Source organism: Phoca vitulina, unplaced genomic scaffold, assembly GCF_004348235.1.
Source record: "Phoca vitulina isolate PV1807 unplaced genomic scaffold, GSC_HSeal_1.0 scaffold4, whole genome shotgun sequence".
Taxonomy (NCBI): Eukaryota; Metazoa; Chordata; class Mammalia; order Carnivora; family Phocidae; genus Phoca; species Phoca vitulina.
This window is the reverse complement of record NW_022589707.1, coordinates 21,380,303-21,404,421: the sequence shown is the minus strand read 5'-3', so window position 1 is coordinate 21,404,421 and position 24,119 is coordinate 21,380,303. Positions and strand designations below refer to the sequence as shown.

Sequence of the window (24,119 nt, the reverse complement as noted above, 5' to 3'; positions counted from 1 at the left end):
TCTCCCAGATGACTAATAAGTTCTTCATCTGTATTCATCCTGTATCCAATGTTTCTTACAACCATATTATTTTCATACCTAATATTTCCATTTGGTTTTTCATGACTTCTTGTTCTTGCATCATATTTTTAGAATTTTCCTACATGTCCTTGAGTATATATATTATGCTTAATTTCAATTTTTGCTCATAAGAATAGTAAGTTCTAGATGATAGATATCATTTGTCTTTTATAAGGGCTGTACTCCTCAGGCGCCTAATTTTTTTTTTTAAAGATTTTATTTATCCATTTCACAGAGAGAGACACAGAGAGACAGAGAACACAAGCAGGGGGAGTGGGAGAAGGAGAAGCAGGCCTCTCGCTGAGCAAGGAGCCCGATGCCGGGCTCAATCCCAGGACCCTGGGATCATGACCTGAGCCGAAGGCAGACGCTTAACGACTGACCCACCCAGGCGCCCCTGGAGTCTAATTATTTTGATCTGAGAGCTCATAGCCATTCGGAGAAACTCAGGATGAGATGGTGGGCAGGTGCTTGCCTGTGTTCTTTGAGGACAGAGAAACTTCATCTTTGGAGCACAGGATCCCAGAACACAGAACCAATGTGGGTAATTCCCTTTTGCTACTAATCCATTAGGCAACGCCTAAGGATAGGGATTCATTCTTAATCTGTGAGATTCAAAGCTGCAGCACTTGACCAAAAGTCTTCTGAGGTTGTAATTCACGAGGCTAGAGGCTGGGATGCAGAGGAGTGAAGGTGTGATACCTGAGAATGGCTCAGGCCATTCCAGTGTCCATCCCATGGCAGCACAGCTGGGCCCAGTCTTGATAATGCCACAGATACCAGCCACTGCTATCAACTCCAAAGGCAAAAGGAAAGGAACGGATTGTCTCAAGGCAATGCCCCATTCACTCTCCCTCTGCTCAGCTGTACTCCCAGCTAGTGTACCTCCCCATGAGACAGACTGGTGAGACTGGAAACCAAACTTCTTTGGGCAGACAAGTGCAGTGAAGGTGAGTGAAATAAAATTGAGTATATGCCACTCTTTGGATGGCAGATGGAAGGCAGTGGAGAGGTCAGGGTAAGGCAGCTTTATTTAGGGAGACACCATGGTTATAGATGGAAAGGAAATATGTAGAAAGAGGGAGGAACAGGAGAAAGAGATACATGATAGAATAAATTCCATCCAGAAATAAGTAGGTGCAATTGAGATCAATATCACAGGTGGATGAGTCACCTTGAAGAGGAAGATACCTCATCCCTTGGTGCTGGAGAACAGGAGCCATGGGTAGGTGGGGAAGCTGGTAAGTTTGTAGGTACAGAGCTAGAGAGCTGAGGCTCACTCTGCTTCGAAGGTGGAAAGGAAGGGACTGCTCTTGAATACCTAAATTTATTTAAGATCAAGATCTTAAGAACTTAAGATCAAGTTCCTGTGATAGCCTGATTTGGAAGGAGAACATCAATCAAGATTGAATCCAGTTTCATTTTGAATATGGGATTAGCTGTGACCATCCTTGATGGAGACTGTCCTCATCTATTATAACTCACACTACAAAAATAAAGAAGGAAAAGGTGGATGGCTCATGACCAAGACTGAGTCAAGGAAAGGTGCCACTACTTAAGGTCACAGAAGACCTTGGCGTAAGCATGACGAATCATCCAGTGCGGGCAACATTAACGCCAACATAAGGTATGAAAAGCCCAAACCAGAGGCAGCAGGAAAGTGCTGTCAGTAGTTGTTTTTAATCGAGTGACAGATACTAATGCCTCCTCACAATTAAACTCAGCTAAATCAGGAAGGATGTTAATGAAATGCAGACTCAGAACCAATTTCAGAGGAGAGGGCGCTAAGTGTCCTTAAATGTCTCCCTGGTTTGTCAGGAGTTGACGGAACCCTCCTAGTCCTTTGGTCACTAAAGCTGTGGGTAGTGAGTGCAGTGGCCCTGAGAGTGTTTCCAGCATTCCCATCACGCTGCCACTGGTATACCGGGTGCTCCTACGGCCTCATTTGACTTTTCACGTAGTTCGTTACCTGAGTGTGCAGAGAGCTAATGTACAACTGCACAACACACTCCTCACGTCTGAAGTCTGTCTGCCTTGAGCTACTTGAAGGTATACAGACAGCTCGAAAGCCCTGTCAGATAGAGGCCAATGTCTTCATTTGCCTCTTCTAGTCAATAATCCCTGCAACTCCTGCTTATTATGTCCCCAAAACATCTCTTGATTCATAGGAATTAATCTGTCAACATTGTCATGAGCTAACTAATTGGTGTGAACACAAATTATACAGTGTGGGGTTATTATCTTGTGTGGCTGGTGAGGTGGTGGGAAAAGAGCCGAAGCAAATAAACGTACTACAAATCCTCATTCATTCCAGATCAGCTGTGGAAATGGCCAAATTCATATCACTTACATAGTACTTAAAAGAGAATATGGTCCTAATACCTTCTGGTGTATACATTACGTAGACTAAGGCTACTAGTGTAGCAAGGAAGTGGTGTTAAAGACATTAACTCAATATATTGATGAGAAAAAGATAGTTTAAAATTAACATTTCAATTGCATATTAGATGATGGAATAAAAGTAATTTATGGCTATCAGAAAAAATTTATCTTCTTAGGTGATTTAAAGCATCCATTGATCATCTGAAAAATACCCAGTTTTTCTTTGTATATAGGACAAAAATAAATTTTAATTTGATCCCTATCCAGATGATGTAGCTCAACCAGTGTTTTTACTCTACATACACATATTTTTATAAACTAAAAGCTCTTTATAGATTTATGATTTTCCCCAAAATTTTAAAGATGACGATAAGTCATTCTCTCTTACGGCCAGAAATTACATTTATCAATTTGTCCCTAAATCATCTGTGACTCAGAAGCAGAAATGGTCACAGAGGTTTAACTTTCATGCCAAAGGTCCCACTGTCCAAGCCACGCTGTCCAAAAAAGGCTACAAAGAAATTCTTTGATTCTTCAACTTGCTTTCTAGTTTTCAAGCTGAGAATTGTTTCTTCCAATATGCAAATTACCTCCATCAGAATATCATTAATTCTAATGGGAGTGCAAAATTTCAGGTCTATTATTTAGACATTAGTAACCTGAATTCATCATAACATATAATACTCAAAAAATTTTTAAATCAAATTTATAAGAAAACACATACAACTTTTATGAGAAAATGGTTATTCTAGAAATATTAGTAAAAAATTATTCACTAACAAAAAAATATCCTCATCAACTGTGCAGTTTTTATCTACTCACTTCTATACAACAGATTTTATTTATTTATTATTTATCACTACACTTTGACAATGGAGTGCTAAATTAAAAGGCCACCCAGATGGCAAACACATCCTAATGACGTAAGGACTGCCAAAGTGCAACTTCTCTCCAAGAAAGCAAGCAGTGTGGCCCTCTGGGAAAGCATCTCTACCTGTTCAACGGAGACTTTGAAAATGAGAGCACTTGGGGGTTAGACCTGGAAACCTGGCAACCAAAGGGCCCAGACAGATCCTCAGTGCACAAAGACTTTGCCTGTTCACTCCATGCTACCTTTGGTTTAGGGCACTTCCATGTTTTGAGATTAAAAATAAGTCTAGCTCCCAAATCTATGCAAAAGATCTCAGGTCAAGGCAAGCTCTAAGGAGCCACCTCTCTCTCTTTTATCGTTAAGTCCTCATACAGTGCATAGTTTTCAGGAGAAAGCAGGGACTGTTATTAGATGTATTATTGCTGTTCCTGTCTATAAGAAATTCCTTGAAGGAAGGAATTGATTCTCCTTTAAAAGGAGTTAGTTTGCATCAACAAGGTATACCATTAAAAAAAAAGACACACAATTAGGAAAATGAAGTTTCAGTACCTTTTTGAACCCTAGATTATAAATACTGTAAAAAGGATCTTACCATTACATAAGGAGTCGTGATAAAATTAAATCAAGGAAGAAAACTAGCTGATTTTGCAGCTGTGTATATCTCAAACATTTCTTAAAACTAAAAAAAAATGCTTTCTAGAAACTTTAAGTTCTCAAAATGAACTATCTGTTCTCATGAAACAAATGCAAAGAATTCCCAAGAAGAAAAGAAGCCACTGAGAGAGAGAGGGCATTTGTTCTATTTCATTTATTACAAAGCCAAAAAATCCCTTTATTCTGCAAATTTGTGTTGCAGGTGGAGAATGTGAAGAATTCCCAAGGATGGGAGACAGGACTAGGAGTCCAGCTGAGCATCGTGCTGAATTATAGAAACAACTGAAACAGGTTAGACTGCTAAATATTGTTAATGTAGTTGTTCTCTATAACCTCTGGCTTCTGTGATCCAGAGTTAGGCGCCCCCATCCCTGCGCATGACAAGAGCATGAAATTCTGGTTTAATTTTTCCAATCTTGTTATTTTTAAGTGGTTAGTTTTTGCTTTTATATTGTTAATTATTCAGTGATTGATTTGAATGACCTTTTGCAAGCCAGTTTGCCAGTTTACAGATGTTCTCTCTGCTATAAATAGCCTCTCTGCCATAAACCCATTCATTTATTCAATAAATATTTACTGAGTACCAAATATGTGCCAGGCACGTTTTTCAGTACCGGAGACAGAGCAGTTATTGAAATGCAAAAGTCTTGCCCTGGTGGAGCGAACCTTCTAGGACAATAGTAGTATGAGTGAACTATACTGTGTGCCATAGAGAAAAATAAAGTAGGGAAGGGAGGGAGATGATATGGGTTGGGGGAGGGGAGAGGTTACAAATTTTAATCACTTTCAACACCTGACACTGTGAGATGTGTGTCTGTGGGGAAAAAAACAAAAAGATTCAGATGCTGGAGTCCAACTCTTAGCCTTCTGATAGGATCTGTGCTGTCCAATTAATTCAGCAGCCACTAGCCACAGGTAAACAAGTACTTGAAATGGGGCTATAAAATGTGCTAGTAGAGTAAAATACACACCCGACTTCAAAGACTATGTATGAAAAACTAATGTAAAATATCTCATTAATAATTCTGTATATTGAATACATTTTAAAATAATAATATTTTGGATATATTAGGTTAAATGAACTATTATTAAAATTAATTTCACCTGTTTCCTTTTCACCTCTTTAATGTGACTACTAGAAAATTTTAAGGTACATCTATAGCTTTCATTGTAATTCTATGGACCGTACTGTTTCAGACTTCCTTTCAAATGTCCACATATTTTAACCGAGTGTAAATTTAACTACCCAAGTTGCCGAGAAATGGGAGGCAGGAAGACCCAGGGAAATAAGACAACAGCTCAACAGGAAGACAGTGTGTTGTAATCTCCCCCTTCCTAGCTGTCTCTGGCTAGTACGGCTAGTAACCTCCTTGCTTCAGTTTCCCGGAAAAGCGATAATAGAAATATTTATTGGAAAGGGTGAATGGATACGTGTAAAGTGCTTAAAACAGTTCCTGGTAGTAAGTGTTTGCTCTTATTAAATATCTATACTTTTGGCAAAAATGACCCCTTGGCTCCTGCGATGTGCCTGAGGTGTTGAGGTCAGCACTCGGAATCAGCCCTGGACGCAGGGCAACCCAGGAACACGGAGATACAGGGGCGCAAATCTCATGTCTGCTGAACTGAACAACAGCAGCACACCCTTGTGCAGCTTACTGACTTCTTTCTGAGGTCTCGGTTACCTCTTCTGTAAAGTATCTGTTTTGTAGAGTTGTTTAAGGAACTAATGAAGCAGAGTAAATGAAAAAGCCTGAGGGAACAGGCAGTCAATAGATGACAAAATCATGACAAATCTTGGGCAGAATTCGACTCTTCTCTAGATGACAAACTAACTGAGGAAAAGGATCATAATGCCCAAGAGAATACTGCTTGGAAGTCTTATCAAGCATTTGAGCTCTTACACGTGTAACTGACTTTCTCATTTTTAGTCACTTTTAAAAGTACCTCTAAGAACATTTACTAGGTAACCCTGTTAACTTGCTACCAAATGCAACCAAAGAAATAGAACTATTATTTCTTCAAAACTCCTCTTCTGTTACTTCAGAAGATTCTTCAACTGAGATTAGTTTTCCCCTTCAATCCACTTAAAGCACCTAGACTACACTGGTTTTTCCCTCTTTTCTATTTAATTCTATTTTTTTATTAAAAAAATTTTTTGAAGACTTTTTAAAGATTTATTTATTTCACTGAGAGAGAAAGAAAGAGCAAGCGAGTGAGCAGGGGGTCGGGGTGCAGAGGGAAAGAGAGCTTTAAGCAGACTGTGCACCAAGCATGGAGCCTGACACGGGGCTCTATCTTACAACCCTAAAATCATGACCCCAGCCGAAACCAAGAGTTGGACGCCTGACTGACTGCACCACCCAGGCACCTGCTTAAAGATTTTTATTTTTTTATTTTTAAGTAATCTCTACACCCAACGTGGGGCTCGAACTCACAACCCCAAGATGAAGCATCCCATGCTCCACCGACTGAGCCAGCCAGGCGCCCCTGGGGGCATTTAATATTAAGAAAAGTGTTTCTCCTATAGTTATCAGCCTGTACCATGGAGCAGTAGTATGAATGTCGACTATGTGGCTTCTGTCTGGAAGTGAAGTACATGGAAGAGAGCAACTCTCCCATTCTCCCCTCTCTTTAATGGGAATGTGTGCAACTTTACATGGTGCCTTTGCCCTGTCCTTCATGAAGGCGCACTGTGACCCCTTCACATTTCATAAGGGAAGGAGCGTAGCCTCTGTAGGCTGGGGATCAGGACACCCGACACAAGTACCAGCTCGCTGACTTCTTTACTTTATGTCAGTGGGAAAACCTGTAACACCTCTGGACTTACTGCGGGTCAACTACACACAACCTATCTTCACAACAGAAACACTGTGAGGGATAAAGTGCCATAAGAGATTTTGAAAAAGTTTCTCAAAGAGCATAGGACTGCTGCTATTACAATGGGCGGTCATAAGAGGTGATGGTAGTCTCTAAAGTGCACTTTAGTGATCATTGTAGGTGTGTTCTTTCCCCTTCTTCTGGCTCAGAGCATTTTGTGCCTGACGCTTTCTGAGGTCAAATACTGAAACAGAATTGAAAGTTAGGAAAAATAGAAATAAAGCCCGTTAGTTGAAGACTTCAGTTAAAAACAAGCCAAACTTGTCTATAATGCTGCATGCCGGGTTTGAATGAGAGAAGGGAACTTGGGCTAGGCAGGTTCATCACTGGATGAACTAACTAGCTAACCTCTCATCTCTCTCCATAGCACCGAGAGCCTACTTTGTGTCAGCAGCGCAGGGCTGGGTGCTGGGACCCAACAGTGAACGCGTTCAGTCAGGACCCTGCCTGCAAGGGGCTAAAGAAGAGACAGGTAGGATAAACAGGTAACAGCACATGTAATTAAATTAATTACAACGGTAATAAGTGGCATAAGAAAAAAGTAAGGAAACCTTTACAAATTCAGAGACCAAGAGAAGAACGCTTTCCTAGCAACTGCCTGAGGCTGGGATTTCAGAACCCCTGTTCATTCCTCTGATGTGCAACTTTCAGAGTTAAGAGCTGCTTACTTCTTATTTAATAGCATTTATGCTTTTTACTCTGTTATTTTTCAGGAGTGATAAAGGAAAGATGGTCCTCTTTTCTAGTTGTAAGAGCCCTCCAAATATTGGCAACAGCTTCCAACTAAGATTAGTGTCCATGCTTAAAACATAATGTATAACATTAATACAACCTCGGTTTTTTGCTTTGAATTTATATAAAAAATATCACTGAACTTTTAGAGATAAATGGCCTGTATTTTCCCTACAAAGCATTAACAATAGTTCCAACAAAATCAATGTATTCTCAGTATCTTAACCAAAGTGATCTAATAGGAGCCCTGAAAAGCGGACAGCTCTCCATCAATATCAAACATCACGCACCACAATAGAAATAACAACACGTGCATGCACAAACATTCATTACCTGCTTCCTTTTCTGCTGGGCCTAAAACGTAAGAAAAGACAATTTAGGAGAAAAACAGATTCTACCCATGCTGCTCACATAATGCAGGAGGTCAATCAAGCAAGGAAAAGTAGCCACTTCCTATTTCTAACTTAAATTAGATTTTGTTCTTGGTCTGGTCCTGAGCATAAACAAAAAGTGCTTTATTTTTTTAGATATAAGAACGGGGGTTGGAAGAAAGGGAATTAATGAAATGCATAGAAGTTTTCTCATATACTAAGCATGTATTTTGTTTTGTTTTGTTTTGAAACTGGAGACTGCTCAGTAGTCCCACCCAATTAGATTTCTAGGATCCATTTTCTAGAATATTTTCACAGTCAACTAGAAATAAGAGACAGGTGACTCCAGAAGGGAAAGAAGTAGGAGAATTCCCTGCCCACTGTCCATTTAGTCCTATGATAGGCTCTTCTCTAACACAGACTTATTTTTTTGTGTGATCCAGAAGAACAGCTATGTCTTTTGACCCCCAGTGTTAACACGCCTAGCTAATTAATAAAAGCTAGCTAATTAATAAAAGCTATGACAAATAATTTTATTTGTACATGTTAAAATGGACTCTGACCAGAAAATAGAAATATTCTGCATATCTTTTCAGTATTCTTGGACAAGATAATGGTCAAAAATATTAATTAGAATAGACAGTTAAGAACAAAAGGATTCTCATAGGTTTTTTGGATAGAATTGAAACATCTGGGTAAAACAATATTATGTTTATTGAAGTTATGCACAAACTTTTTCCCCTTTATCAGATTTGAAAGGTTTTAATGTCTATTTTTGTATCGATTCTTTCAACCCACGTTCACAACACATAATATTCCAAAACACAAAAATTGTTTGAATGGGTATTCAAGATGTGAAAACCAATCTGTTTATCTTCCACTTTCCCCAAATTATCTAATATTCATTGCTTTTGCTTTAACACAACGTGATATCATAATTAATGATGTTAAACTGGTAACTAAGGAGGTTTCATGTTGTTACTCTTGTGCTATAATATTGGTTGCTATAGTGATGGGATGGCTTTTTTGTTAATCACTCAGGAGGTTGGTTATTGCATGCTTGTTAGAAAGCTTGATCAGATTTGGAGAGAAAAAAGGATATAACAGCCAATTATACTCAATCTTTTTCATCATCCCAATTTTGATAAAACTATCTTAATATTAATAATTAATAAATTTATAATTAAGTACAATTTTATATTAAAAGTTACTAAAATTTTTCTAATAGAGGATTTACTTTTATTTTTAGATATAAGTATTTAACATTGCAAACTTTTTCCCTAAGTTAATGCTACTTGTACTACACAAGCCAGTTGTATGATAATTAAAGCAAAATATTTGAGGCCCTTCCTATTTTTAATTATATTAAAGGACTGTTGAATAAAGCTGATTTTGTGACTTTGCTACGAATTTCAATCTAGTTATTTCTAAGCATCTTAAATTTCAGTATTCTTAATGAATGAAACCTGAAGGAAGAGGAAAAAATGTGCAGTCCTCCCTAATCTTTCAAGTGCATTAATATACGGCAAGCAATGAAAAGTTGCAGGGAATTCTGTCAGTTTATTTTGGCCCTCACCATAATCAAGTTTCCTCCTTCTCTGAGAGACACTGTTGAACAGAAAATAAAATTATGTAACACTATACCGTTACTGATCGGGAAAGAAGACACTACCCATAGTTTAAATGTTAGATGTACTTACGGTAATGTCAAAAAATACAACTCATGAAAACACCTTTTGGTTCCTTGAAAACTCAAAATAAGAACAAAGGACAACTTAAGCACGAATCCTGGGTCTTTCATTCAAGCAGAGTCCCAGGAGGCATATTAAAGCAATGAATAGGAAAAAGCTCTTCAGTTCACCAGCTGAGATTTTAATGAGACATTTCCCTTTGCCACGGTACAGGTTTGTTCAGGAAAGGAAAGAACTTCTCACAGAAAATTCAGTTAATAGGCATTGTTGGCTCTCACTGCCACTTGGACAATTGCTCAGTGCACTGACCTTCTATTTTGGCGTATTCTGTGAGTCTAGTGTAATTGATCAAGGCTGCTTTCTCGAGACATTTTCTGACCACTTTTTTCACGTCTTCAGCTGGTATGGGAGTGGCGATATCTTTCATTAAAACCTGAAGAGGGGGAGAGAAAGAGACTGCATAAAACAGAGACTGCAATCAAATTACACAAAATGTCCTAGATCTATTACGAGGAAGGGGTCCTAGGTAACACTGGGGCAAAGTAAGGAGTCGGCACTTCACAACCAGGAATGTAATCCTCCAATCTTGGCTCCTCCTGTCCGAGCCTCATTTATGCACATCAAAACCTCCCATAGGCCAAACCACCGTTCCGTGTGATGACTGTCACTTTTCCTCCAGGGGCCCACGACACCATTACAGCAATTGTTTCAGATCAGGATTATAGTTCTTGGGACAAGTAATAAGGTTTGTCTTGCACATCCCTGATAGAAAAGCTTTAAATCTTTTGAGCAATATATATAAATGAAAACAGTAAAAAATTCTATGAAGAACAAGCACTGCTTTTGAGCTCTATAAAAATCAAGATCTCTAATTCCACAATTTAACTTTAATTACTTAATCTGTTGACGGGGAGAAAATCTTTTAGTGAAATGAATGGAATATCAAATGTTAAAATACACGGAAACTTTCTGAAATTAAAAAACAACAGATTATTTTCTGTTGAGTTCCTAAATATATTTTTGTTTTTGTTTTCCCTTAGAAGTATTACTATTGGCCAGGGGAAAATACAATTATATCCAGAATTCAAAACATAATGTATTTAAGCACTTTTATAATGACTCACTGATAATTTCCTTAAAACTTTCTCAGTGGTAAAATAGCTTACAGTCAGTTTTGATTATACCATTAGTTAACCTCTATCTTTTCGTATAGTTAATGCAGCTTTTCTGGCTTTACTTACATTCAAATTATAAAATAGAAGGCAAAATGTGAATATAGAGAAAACAAGAACAGTAAGTATTCTTACTATTCTATTAGTCTTTTACCGTAAAGACTCATCAAAAGACTATGAAAACATCCATTTCATGCTTTATGATTTCATTCTCTTTCAATCGGCCTCAGCACAAAGGATTTTATAATCTCAAATTTACTCAACCATTTAAGCATTCGTGATCCTTCACAATATATTTCAATTTTGTTAGGCAAGCTTTCTTTGTCAAAACAGCAAACCTTATCACTTAAAAATTTCCTTTCCATCAAATTCAATTATTCTTCATAGTCTTATATTAAAAGTCTTTAACACATTTACATATATTTGGTACTTTAATTAGCACTACACATTAGATTCTTTATAGGCAAAAAAAATCCTTCTGCTGATAGTTAAAAAAACAAGCATTAATGTACTATTACGTTTTTAAATGTACTATTTTTAATGTGATTATTCCTAAAGTTTAAATTTAAAATTAATTTTGTCCCATATGCATAACCATGAACTTTACCATTAGACCTTCCCATGGTGACACACATTCATTCATTCATTCATTCACTCATTCATTAAGACAGAGAGCACACGCACAAGCGGGGGAGGGTGGGAGGCAAGGGAGAGAGGGCAGAGGGAGAGGGAGGGAGAGAATCTTAAGCAGGCTCCATGCCCCAGCACGGAGCCCAAAGTGGGGTGCGATCCCACAACCCTAAGATCATGCCCTGAGTCGAAATCAAGGGTCAGATGCTTAACCAACTGAGCCACCCAGGAGCCTGACACACTTTTAAATAATAGAAATAGCTGTTAAAATTAGAATGTATATGTCTGTTACAGAGGTGAGTCCAGGGTTGAAATCAGGTGATAGTTTATATTACCCAGGAGCTGGATATTTAATTTGGAGTAGCGGGAACTGTATCCTCTTTGCTGGCAAAATACAGATTAAGGGCTGGCAAAAGCAAAAAGGGAGACACAGCTTGTTTCCTGTATCCCCTCCATTTCTTCCAAAGCATAGTAAGTATGAAGAATTCACATGTAGATTTTGTTTTTCTAAGATGTCAATTAAGTAGAGACACAGAAATGAAGAATGGCCCTACCATTTCTCTCTCAGTTCAGCAAGAGACATGATAAGTGACTTTAAGTGGAAAAAAGGTCACTGTTCATCCTGGCCCGTGTCAGTACATGAGGGCATCCATGCCATCAGGAACTCTTCCCTGCTGGGGGAGGAGGGGAGCTCTACCATGGAAATGAGCACACGGAGAGGCTGTATCAGGTACTCAGGGTGGGATGCCATTCCAAAAGAAAAGCTCTCTGTAAAGATTTTATCTTTTCTATGATACCTCAATGAACCGGATGAAATGAATACTTTGGAAAAGACTGGGTTACACACAGCTTTATAATAAAAATTCTAATAAAACAGGTAACTGCTGTGATAACATTTCTATCATACGATGCACAGGAATCAAGGATAAAACAGGGACAGACATACGCGACCACGGTATACAGTCATCAGTTCTAGCCTCATCTTCCAAGTCCTTGAATCACTGAAAAATGCCTTCCCTTTTTGCTTTTAATAGAAGTGCTGATCAACAGTGTAATATATCTAGAATTCTTTGGCAGAAAAGTGGACAAGACCAAGTGCTTTGAAGTCAATAAATCAGGGCCAGAATAATCGAATCATGATTATATTATATACTATATATGTATATATATATATTATCATGATATAAATGATCCTTAGAAATTCATTTTAATGCTGGTAAGGAATAGGAATTGTCCACATCACTTAACTGTTAGGCTCCAACTAGCCTTTGAATAGTTTTATAAATAAATGAAAATGATACTTCCCTTTCAAACCTTGTCTGCTACAAAAACAGGAGTGGAGAATGTACTTTCATTAATAAATTATTTTAGCATGGCTAGGAAAGCCTTGTTTGCTATTTATTTTTTGAGGGAAAACGAATTTCCACAATTCATGAATTCATTTAAAGTAACACGAGTTGAAATGAATTTTGAGACTGATTTAGAATGAAAGGAAGGATACATTTGGGCCTTTTAAGTGATAAACCCTTACAGGTATAAGAAATGGGACAGGTAGATGCACAAGGAAGTCGGGGGTGGGGGGAGGGTAATGAAAGACAACTGTGAAGTCTGAAAAACGGATTATACTTAACTGGAAAAAAAAACCAAAGAAGACTATTTCATGAGGGAAAGAAAGAGGTGGGGAAAATGGGTACTGCCAAGATGCCATCAACTCAGCCTCGGATGGCAGGGGTGGGCTTCCGAAAAGCTGCGGGGAGGAAGAGGTAGGAGATAGGAAGAGTTGGACATAGTTAAGAGCCGGTGAGAAAGTGATGAAATGTGACCGACAGCCTCAGAGAACACACTCGTGAGGAATGGGCCTGTCTGCCTGGTTCAGTCACTAAAACACACAGCCACTAAGTGCAAATAGTATTTATAAAGTAGTGTTCGAACGTACCCTTTCAAGTAATGAAAGCGTAGCTTTCAGAGCACCTTCAGGTCGTCCAAAGGGAAAACAGTATCTTTAAAAACAAAAGGAGGAACAAAAAAGTCAAACATTTAATATCCAAGACTGCTCAATAATTCCCTCTTCTATTACTTGGCATTATTGAAGAACAGTGAAAAGTGGTTAAAATAGCATCAACCCATCTGGGAAAATCTTAACGGCAGAAGTTTACCTGGTTCCATGCTTTCGATTTCTTTTAACAGTAAGGGTATCAACTGTGATGAAAAGGTTCTAAAATTTTGATGATGTTCAGAAAGAACATAGTAAATTAAAACAAAACAAAACAAAACAAAACCCTCCAAGATTCTACCAGTAAAGAGATAATTAAAAATACATTTCCTAAAATCTTCTTAAGGTTTGCTGTTATTCAAGCCCTATGATAAACAAAATGATTTCCCCCATTTCCTCCTGTACTTATGTGTGGCTTGAGATGGAAGCACACCCCACAGACATAACTTTGAGTACAAAACAGGTTCCAGCTTCCCCCCTTTCCTGACATCTGCCTGTCTATTATGCCAGGAGCTAACTCTACAACCTCCCCACACAAAACACAAACTTTCCAGAGCTCCGCAATTTGCCAGTGGGGAAGGTTATCCTCAGCTTTCTAGTGCCGTGCATTCCTAATATACACCAACAACTGGAGGGCAGGTCACCGCCGTGTTCCGCAATCAGGGTCAGAGGCTTGGGCGAGTGAGTGGGCTCCTCAGAAGTTAGCTGACACATGGTGGTAACAGATTTATTGCTCTTTACACGGGGGTTCCTCTTCAGGTCACTTTCCACTTAAAGAGCAGAGAATGTCAGGGCCTCTTCATCCTGCTGGAGCTCCTGGCTTTCTTGAATCAGGTTCAGTAAAGCACCTTCTCCCCAAACCCCGCCGCCCCCCACCCAAGATCAAGTGCTACAGGCAGCTGAGCTGTCTGGATTAGAAATCTTCAAACCAGTAACTTGAAGTTTATAGATTTCCATGTCCTTTGCCATTATTCAGGGATTTGGTAAACACATCTTCTAAGGTGTAACCCACAATGAAATTATTTTTTTCACAAGGCAATCTGAACAGGTTTCCCTAAAAACACATATTTAAATTCAACTTGTTTTATAGCAGCAAATTTTAAAGACTGATTAAAGATGGATTTCTCAGAAAGCAGCTGTTAAATTCATATTAGGATTGGGTTTTAGTTTTATGAAACTTTTACTAGTGTCAGATAAATGCAAGAGACGTCATATATCTAGTCAAATTTTTCTTCAGAACAGTGTTTATTTCACTTACTGTTAAGTTTCCTTCAACTAACTCGTACTTCAATGCATTCTCTTACTCCTCTCTGCTACCCTGCACAAAAGCAACAACCAATTTATTTAATAGTTTTTTTTTTCCTGTGCAGTGTTGCTTTTTGAGCATTAGCAAATTAGCAAAGTAGCTTTCATCATTTTGTATACCATAAACCTTAATCCAAGTTTAAATAAAACACAAATTGGGTTCTTATAGTCCCCTCCCCTGCTTAAATCTTTTCAGTGTATTTGCATAATCCACCCATTGTCTTTCCTATTGTTTATTTCCATTAACCTGAGGGTGACACATTTTATGAATGGAATGTTACTGATCCCCAGATTACATTTAGCATTTCAGGGCTCTGAGGTCCCACTGGGTATGTTCTGAATTAGCATTAGCTGCCCATGATGTGTAAATAATTCAACACATTTACAGAGTACAAGTAATCCTGAATCAATAAAGTACAGAAAATAACTACATAGAGGCTTAATTAATCTTTACAAAACGGGTTTTAAAAGAAAGGAATAGTTTTGTTCTGCTTTTCAGGATAAATATTTTGGGTTTTCACCACTTTCACAGCTCTGTAGTAACAAAGTGGAAAATACTCAATCATCAAATAAAATTCAACCAAGTTTAATATCTAATCTGAATAAATTTAAATCACCATGATTCCCACCTTAGTAAATTAATTACACAGATAGATGAGCTTGCATAGACATGTCCCACAATTAAACTGTTTCTTTTCTTTACCATTTTAAAATACAGTTTTTTATCAAAATTATATATACACATAGTCTGAAAGGAAACTTCTAAAGGCTTCTTATGAAAAACAGAAGTTTTTATGTCATTTGCACCCCACTCCCCAAGTAATTTCTCGAGAAAAGAAAGTTTTTAACTTTTAGCTATTTCTTTCTGTATTTAAACATTTTATGCCTAACCTACATGCTAATATTTCAAATTCTTGATTTTTCACTTTTATATATTATTCTACTAACTTCCCACTATGGAAGTACTTAGCTTTTAATAGATTTAGAGGTATAAATGACATATAATTGCACATTTTTAAAATACATAATTTGATAAGTTTTGACATATGTATATACCTGTGAAACCATCACCACAATCAATTTAATATACATATTCATGACTGCCAAATGTTTCTTCCCCACCCCTTGGGCCCAGGCAACCACTGATTTACTTTGTATTTGAATTAGTTTGTATTTTCTATAATTTTATATAAGAGGAATCTTACAGTATGTACTTCATTGCATCTGATTTCTCTCAGTATATTTTGATATTCATTCATGCTATCAACCGTTCATTCCTTTTTACTGCTCAGAAGTATTGTGATACACTGTTTATCTCTTCATTGTTGTGGCCATCTGGCTTGTTTTCATATTCAGCTATTATGAATAATGCTGTATGTTCACATGAAAGTCTTTGTGTGGACATGGGCTTTGATTTCTCTTGGAGAATACCTACAAGTGGGATGGCTGGGTCATATGTTAGGTGTTTGAATTTTTAAAAACCTGCAAACCATCTTACAAAGTGGGTTGTACCCTTTTATACTCCTATCAAGAGTATATGCAGAGTTCCAGTTTCATATCCATGCCAACACTTGTTGGGTGGTAATTATTTTTTTTTAATTTTACTTATACTAATAATGTAGTAGTACTGCATTGTGTTTTAGTTTGTATTTCCCTAAAGAATAATGACATTGAGCATCTTTTCATATGGCTTTTTGCCATGTGTCTTTGATGAAACATCAGGAACAATTTTTTATTGGGTTGTTTCATTTCTAAGTTTTAAGAGTTACTTATATATTCCGGATAGAAAGAAGTTTTTTGTGGGATGTGTATTGTGCAAATACTTTTTCCCATTCTGAGATATATCTTTTTATTCCCTTATCAATGTCTTTGGAAGATCAAAAGCTCTTAATGTTGATGAAGTTCAAGGTAACATTGTTCCATTTATGAATCATGATTTTGGTGTTTTGAAGAATCTTTGTTTCGTACAAGAACAAAGAGATTTTCTGTTTTCTAGGTCTACCCATTCTGAGTTAACTTTTTAATCAGGAATGAGGTATGGGTCCAGGTCAATCTTTTGCATTTGGCTATCTAATAGTTCTAGCACCATTTATTGAAAAAAGTGTACTTTGCAAATTATCTTTGTGTATCTTTGAAAATCAATTGACCACATGTGTATGAGTGGATTTCTGAACTGTCCACACCACACAACCTTGATTACTGATTTTTGAGCAGACATCCTTGCCTTGCTTTTGATCTCAGGTGAAAAACATTCAATCTTTCACTGTTAAGTATGAAGTTGTAGGTTTTCCATAGGCGCCCTTAACAGGTTGAGCATATGACATTTGGTAAGAATTCTTTTAATACTATTGTTTACTAATTCTATCTTCTGTGTCACTTCCACTTTTGGCTGTTTTCATTCTCTTCATTGGTCATATTTGACCATTTCTTCGTATGCCTAGAAATTTTTGATTGGATGCTAGACATTATTATTTTACATTATTGGTGGCTCAATATTTTTGCATTCCTTTATTCTTGACCTTTGTTTGGAATGCAGTTAAATTACTTAAAAACAATTTGATTTATTTGAAACTTGATTTTAATCCTCATTAGGAGCAATAAAAACAGGGCTAATTTCTTTCTATTACTGAGGCAAAAATTCTCTTGAGTATTCGACCCTCTGTTCATGACTTAGAAGCTTTCCAATATGGGTGGTAGAAACTGGTACTCCTCTTAGCTCTATGTTAGCTTTGAGGATTATCTCCTGTAATCCTACCACGGAGTGAAAGGATTATCTGTCTGACTTCAAATAGTTTCCTTACATACATGTTCAAATCAATACTCAGTTGAAGACTCCAGGGGGCCCCTCAGCAAACACCTGCAGGTCTCTCCTCTCTTTTCTTCAGAAGTTTGACCTGCAAACTCTGGGTGTCTTGCCTTCCCTGGACTCACATCTCTGTCTCCTCAAGTCAGGGTGTCCACTGGGATTCTCCTCCGTGGGCCATGGCTCAGAAGCACTCTCCTGGTGCCAAGCGGAGAAAATGAAAGGGCTTATTCATTTGTTTCTCATCTCTCAAGAATCAGTTGTATTCATTGTCTTATGCTTAATGTGCTGAAAAGCATTTTTCCACATTAAAAAATTTTTTTAAAAATTTTTTTGTTTCAGATGGGAGGATAAATATAATCCTGTTACTCCACCTTAGACATATGTAGCTTCTTTTTTTTTTTCTTTTTTTTGACTGCTTTCCCCCATCCTAAATGTAATTCCTGTCCTTCTTATCTTTTAACACAGTTATGCCATTTTGGGGGGTTAAATTTAGTATTTATATTATGTAAATGTGCCAGATAAGTGATACACAGTATTTACTATGATTTACATGCCATTATTTTGTTTATAATTAATACTTGTCTTTGTTTTTAATATCTTTTTTTTTTTTTAAAGATTTTATCTATTTATTTAATTGACAGAGAGACAGAGACAGCAAGAGAGGGAACACAAGCAGGGGGAGTGGGAGAGGAAGAAGCAGGCTTCCCGCTGAGCAGAGAGCCTGATGCGGGGCTCGATCCCAGGACCCTGGGATCATGACCTGAGCCGAAGGCAGTTGCTTAACCAACTGAGCCACCCAGGTGCCCCTTTAATATCTTTTTTGAGCCAAACTCAATTCCAGGTGGGTAAATCCTCTCTCAACATACTAAAACATCTTAGTATTTTGTCAATTTAATTTACTTGAAGAATTTTTCTGATCTGCTCTCATCAGAACTGGTTGCTTTCTAAGCTCAATCATCACTTGGGGTTTCTATTAACTATCACTATGGAGATTCCCTCCTCTTTACCACTCATTTTCTGTTCAGGGATCTTAACTATCCCTCTTTCTTTGTTTTCTCCTTTGTCTTGAATTGCATTCTCCAGAAATATTTCCCTTTTTAACCATTAGGTTCTATTGAGCTAACTATAATCAGGGGAAAAAATATCAAGATTTTGATCTTTCATTCTGTAAATGTTTCTTAGTATCAATGGTTAATTTTTTTGAGCAAGGAACTGTGCCAGGAAACAAGGCCCTTGTTCTCACAAAATGTAAGTAAAATAACTAATGACTTAAGAAATGGGTATTATAACTATGTGTTAAGTGACTAGTGAAGAGTACAGATGATAAATGCTGAAAGACTTCAGGTTTTCCAGTCTTTGCTGGAATGATCGAAAACAGCTCTACTATGAAGATAAGACACAAGAAGCTCCTTGCCTGGTGATTCAGAGAGAGGGAGGACTACTCACCAGAGCTGGGGGAAGAGGTTACTCGAGGATGAGAAATGCACAAGCAAGTGAGAGATGCATTCCACAAATTGAAGGGGTAAGGGACCTACCTTAATGAATGGTGGAAACTGAATGGCAGGCTTAGAAGCAGACCACAGACTGAGGAATATGGATCTTACCTGGCAGGCGATGGAGAAGAAGCTACTGGTAGTTCTTGAGTAGCCACAGAAAGACATAATAAACCTCTATAGGGAACTGGAGTGTTGAGTGAAGAAAGCAAATACTTAATTTTAATGAACAGAGTATATACCTGAAATGGCTTATCTGATTTTCTAAAAGGGAAGAGAGTCTTTCTTTTATCTCCTCAAATCTCTCTTTTTCTTCCATTGAAACAGTTCCAATTCCATCAGGCCTGGAAAAAAACAAACAAACAGAATCAGTAATTTATACTCACTGAATGTTTACTTTCATATTTTTTATATATCTTTATTTTTAAATGTATTTATATATACATATATCTTTATATCTCTATTTCCCTGAAGAATAATTAAGGAAAATGCATATTGGATAGTATACATATTACTTGCATCTATAATGGAAATTTATTTAAAGGAGGTATTTGTAGCCATTTGCTTCATATTCTGACCTGGAATGAATGGAATTATTCTGTTTTAAACAGCCTTCAAGGTAAAGGATTACAATAAATATTTTCCAGATCTACTGAAAACAATGACTAGTCCTTGAGAATGGTAGTGAAAAGTGTTTTATGTGGTACCAAACATTTGACAAATTGAATAAATATCCCGTGGATGAAAATATTATAAAAGCATACTGAATGCAAACTAAAATGTTTTAACTACTTTTCTTCCAAGTAAAAATTAAGCTAATGTGAAACTGGAGATTTCATTCTAATTGTAAAAAACACAGAAAATTTGAATACATTTGGTGATTTACTGCCTTATTTTTTTTGTTTAAATGTGGGGGCTTAGAATTCAAAACAAATAGTTGAATAAAAACTTATAGAGAACACAGATTAGCTATGTTCCTGCATTTTGGGCTCAGCCAAATATCCCTATGGAATCAAGGCAAGTTCACATCAGGACTTTTAGAGGTAGTTATGAAGACTGAACAGAAATCTTCTTTTACTTAAGATCAGCATTAAAAGTATAAAATATTTCTAATAATGGATTTAGAATTTATTCTGTATCAGTTCAAGTATCTGGTTGTATATTGGGGTGCCTGGGTGGCTCAGTCGTTAAGTGTCTGCCTTCAGCTCAGGTCATGATCCCAGGGTCCTGGGATTGAGCCCCGCATCGGGCTCCCTGCTAGGCAGAAACCTGCTTCTCCCTCTCCCACTCCCCCTGCTTGTGTTCCCTCTCTCACTGTCTCTCTCTCTGTCAAATAAATAAATCTTAAAAAAAAAAAGTATCTGCTTGTATAACAGTCATCAAAAATTTTGAACCTATGAACTGTAACTTTGTTAACGCAATGAGAAAGACCTATTAATGTCATATTCAAAAAGTGTCTATTTCAACAAAATGAATCTTTTGCATTTGATAAACACCAATCATTTCTTCCTCTATTAGCTTATTTTTCTAAAGGTGTTTTAGTTCCCAAAGACTTATGTACTTACAATTTTAACTAATTTTTAATATTTATGGATAAGATAGGTAGAAATGATTATGAAAAACAAAGAGAAATGAATGCTTGATATAACTTTCCCCAGAAGATTGCTATTTGGGGCTCCCATTCGTTTCACATATACATATAAACATGCGTGTGCATGTGTATCTTTGATGCTTGCAACTAGTCAATTAGGATAAAAGCAATTAATTTTAAAGTTATACCTGAATCATAATGACCTAAAGACCTTTTATTCATCTCAAAGCATCATTTAAGTCTGAAAATTTTTTTTGCCATTATAGAGTAAATAATTTGTTATTTCAGAAACGCACATGCTGCTGGAATTTATGCTTTGAAAATCTTACAATTATACTTCATTCCTAAATAGGGAAACATCAATTATTTTATTTCATAGTCAGAATAGTACATTCTACTGGAATGTATTTTCAATGTGAACTGCAGAAAAACTAATGGCAAATATTGGTCTTTCAAATATTTTTAGGAAGGAGAAAAGAAAGTCTGATCTATAAATTACAAAATAATGAACTCTGAGCTAACCCCAATACTTTATAATAATTTATCATATTACAATAATTTATAATATAATGGATTTTTTTCACATATTACTTCAGCGTCAATTCCCACTGAGCAAATGATAGCATAAAACCAAGACTATAACTTAAGAGTAAGTATAATAATGATCACAAAAGTTCAAGCAGGGAGTTTTATATACATCATTAACTTGGGAATTTGAGCATTCAGATGCAAACTATAACTACATTGTGTTATCATATAGATAGCACAAAAATCCACACCACAAAGTTGTGGGTCGGCATTTCACGATATACGCCTATGCAAACTTGGTGAGAAAGAATAAAGAACTTATACTTATTATTCTGATCACTGATACGGCTCTTGGCTTTGCTCTCTGACAGACACCACATGGTTATATTAGAGTGAATTTTACTGTTTGCTTCAACTGTCAAAGGAGATTGTGATCCACAGCGATACAGCAAGTCATCCTGTCATATTAAACTTCACTGGGGCACCTCGCCTACCCGACACAACGGAGCCAGGGGTTTAGGTGATGAAAAGCGAGAAAGGTAAGTCAGAGGAACATCACTTGTGTCAGCTTTCACTAAGATAAAGATGGTTATATACAGTGAAAGGCTGTCATTTTAGTGAGTTTATTATTAAATTCAGTATACATCTGACAAGTTAAATACAATAGTTAGTATTTTGGACCTGTCCTTATTTACATGCCTTTTAGTGCATACACCAGTCTATGTACTGAATATTATGTGTATGAAGTGGACATCTATACCTAAGTGATTGGGAATAAACAGCAGCTTTGCTGCAGTCATGCCTCAAGGTAACAGCTCCTTCTAAAATTATTTTTCCCGGGGCACCAGGGTGCCTCAGTTGTTGGTCAGCTCAGGTCATGATCCCGGGGTCCTGGGATCCAGCCCTGCGTCAGGCTCCTTCCTCAGCGGGAATCTGCTTCTCCCTCTCCCTCTGTCCCTACCCCTGCTCCTGCTCTGTGAAATAAATAAAATCTTTTAAAAAATATTAAAATTATTCTTTCCAATAAATGCAAATATGTCCTGTGTCATCAGTATCTTCCTTGTCATAGCCATTATTAAAATAAACAAAACAATGATAAATAACAAAATTCTAAATATGCCCCTGGTACTGTGCTATTTCATATGCATACACAGCAACCCATTCTCCAGACTCCAAGAAAGGAAGCTGCTGAAGCTCAGGGAGGTTAGGTGACTTCCCCAAGGTCGCACAGCTAGAAAGAGTAGGAGCCTGGACTTGAACCTAGGTTCTCTTGTATTCCAAATCTGGGGCTCTTAGTGCCCATGTCTTATTCTCTTTCCCCTACACTTCACAGAAAATAATAAAGAGGAAAAAAATCTCTATTAAAAAATGTAAACTGGGGTGCCTGGGTGGCTCAGTTGGTTAAACAACTGCCTTTGGCTCAGGTCATGATCCTGGAGTCCTAGGATCGAGTCCTGCATCGGGCTCCCTGCTCAGCGGGGAGTCTGCTTCTCCCTCTGACCAACCCCAAGTGCTCTCTCTCTCTCTCTCATTCTTTCTCTCAAATAAATAAAATCTTTAAAAGAAAATGTAAACTGTATCTGAGAATGTGGAATATTTTAAATATACTTACCTCAGACACTTTCTATATTAGTTATATAAGGCAGAAAGCTTAAATATCAATAAAATTTCAAATATCTGCTACTGAATCAGTAATTCTTTACTTTTTTAAAAGATTTTATTTATTTATTTGAGAGAGAAAGAGAGCGTGCACAAGCAGGCGGAGCATCAGGCAGAGGGAGAGGGAGAAGTAGGCTCCCAGCTTAGCAGGGAGCCCAATGTGGGACTCAATCCCAGGACCCTGGGATCATGCCTGAGCCAAAGGCAGATGCTTAAACATCTGAGCCACCCAGGCGCCACTGATAAAAAAAAAAAAATCTCAACAAAGTCAGTCCTTAAAATTTGTACTTGCAGAAAGCAGCTTTAAGAGAAACTTAAAACTACTTGTATTCTATGAACATTCATCTAGTAGACCCAGGGTAATAGAGATTTAAAATAATAGCTTTATAAACTCAGCTTATAAATTTATTGCTGTCAGCTGTACCTTCAAAACATACCGCAAGTATGGTTACAGCCTCCTTAGTCTCCCTCTTCTAGTCTTTCCTATGTCAGAGTATTGGTAACACACTACAGTGAGCCTTTTCCAAGCCCAAGCCATACCTTATAATGCTAATACTCATTCCAAAAGCCAAAATTCTTATAATGATCTGCAAGACCTTATAGAACACCCCCCCACACACACACACACACACACACTCACTCTGATCTTCTCTACCCCTCCTAGCAGGTCCCTTCACTCCAGCCACTCTGGCCTCCTAGCTATTCCTCAAACACAGACTCAAACTCACAGGCCTCAGGGCCTCTGCACATGCTGCTCCCTGGGAGGGTCTTTTCCGAGGCACACAGGGCTTGCTCACTGTCTTCTCATGTCTACCCACATGACTCAGGATTAATGAGGTTACCTCTAACCACCTGCTGTAAAGGTGTCATCTTTCATTCCCACAGGTCTCTTCTCCTTTAACATGCTTTATTGCTGGTCATTGTACATAATATGCCATCACCCCACATGTGATAGATCTGTTTATTGTTTGCCTCCTTTGTGCTGCACCCCTGGTACCCAGAATGGTAGCTGGCAAATTGATGCTAAATGCTAAATGGCAAATAAATGCTAAAGAAGTGAATAAATGATACACCGAATATAAAAATACCAGCTATAGCAGATAATAAAAACTCATGAATGAGTAATATCACAAATATTGCTTATTAGTATTAATGGGGCATAAATTAATTAGAACGTTTTAAATCATATAACAGTAGGTAAAACAGGAAATTTTTTGAAAAGCAAACAGTACAGGAATTATAGTTAAGTACTCTGGGTAAAAAGATCTGACAAAAGTTAGCTGTTTTTACATTTAGCAGAAAAT

The 24,119-nt window shown here is 37.4% G+C and overlaps 1 protein-coding gene across 17 annotated transcripts in view; it reads right to left on the bottom strand.

Moving 5' to 3' along the window:
- CADPS2 (calcium dependent secretion activator 2) overlaps positions 1-24,119 on the bottom strand; it is a 520,372-nt gene that overhangs the window by 105,268 nt on the left and 390,985 nt on the right. For all 17 annotated transcript variants that reach the window (XM_032401664.1, XM_032401666.1, XM_032401671.1 and 14 more), the window contains 4 exons: positions 19,280-19,381; positions 13,377-13,440; positions 9,948-10,071; positions 7,910-7,930 (listed from right to left, as the gene is read on the bottom strand). In XM_032401664.1, coding sequence (XP_032257555.1) covers positions 7,910-7,930; positions 9,948-10,071; positions 13,377-13,440; positions 19,280-19,381 — 311 coding nt within the window. The remainder of the gene's footprint in view (positions 1-7,909; positions 7,931-9,947; positions 10,072-13,376; positions 13,441-19,279; positions 19,382-24,119) is intronic.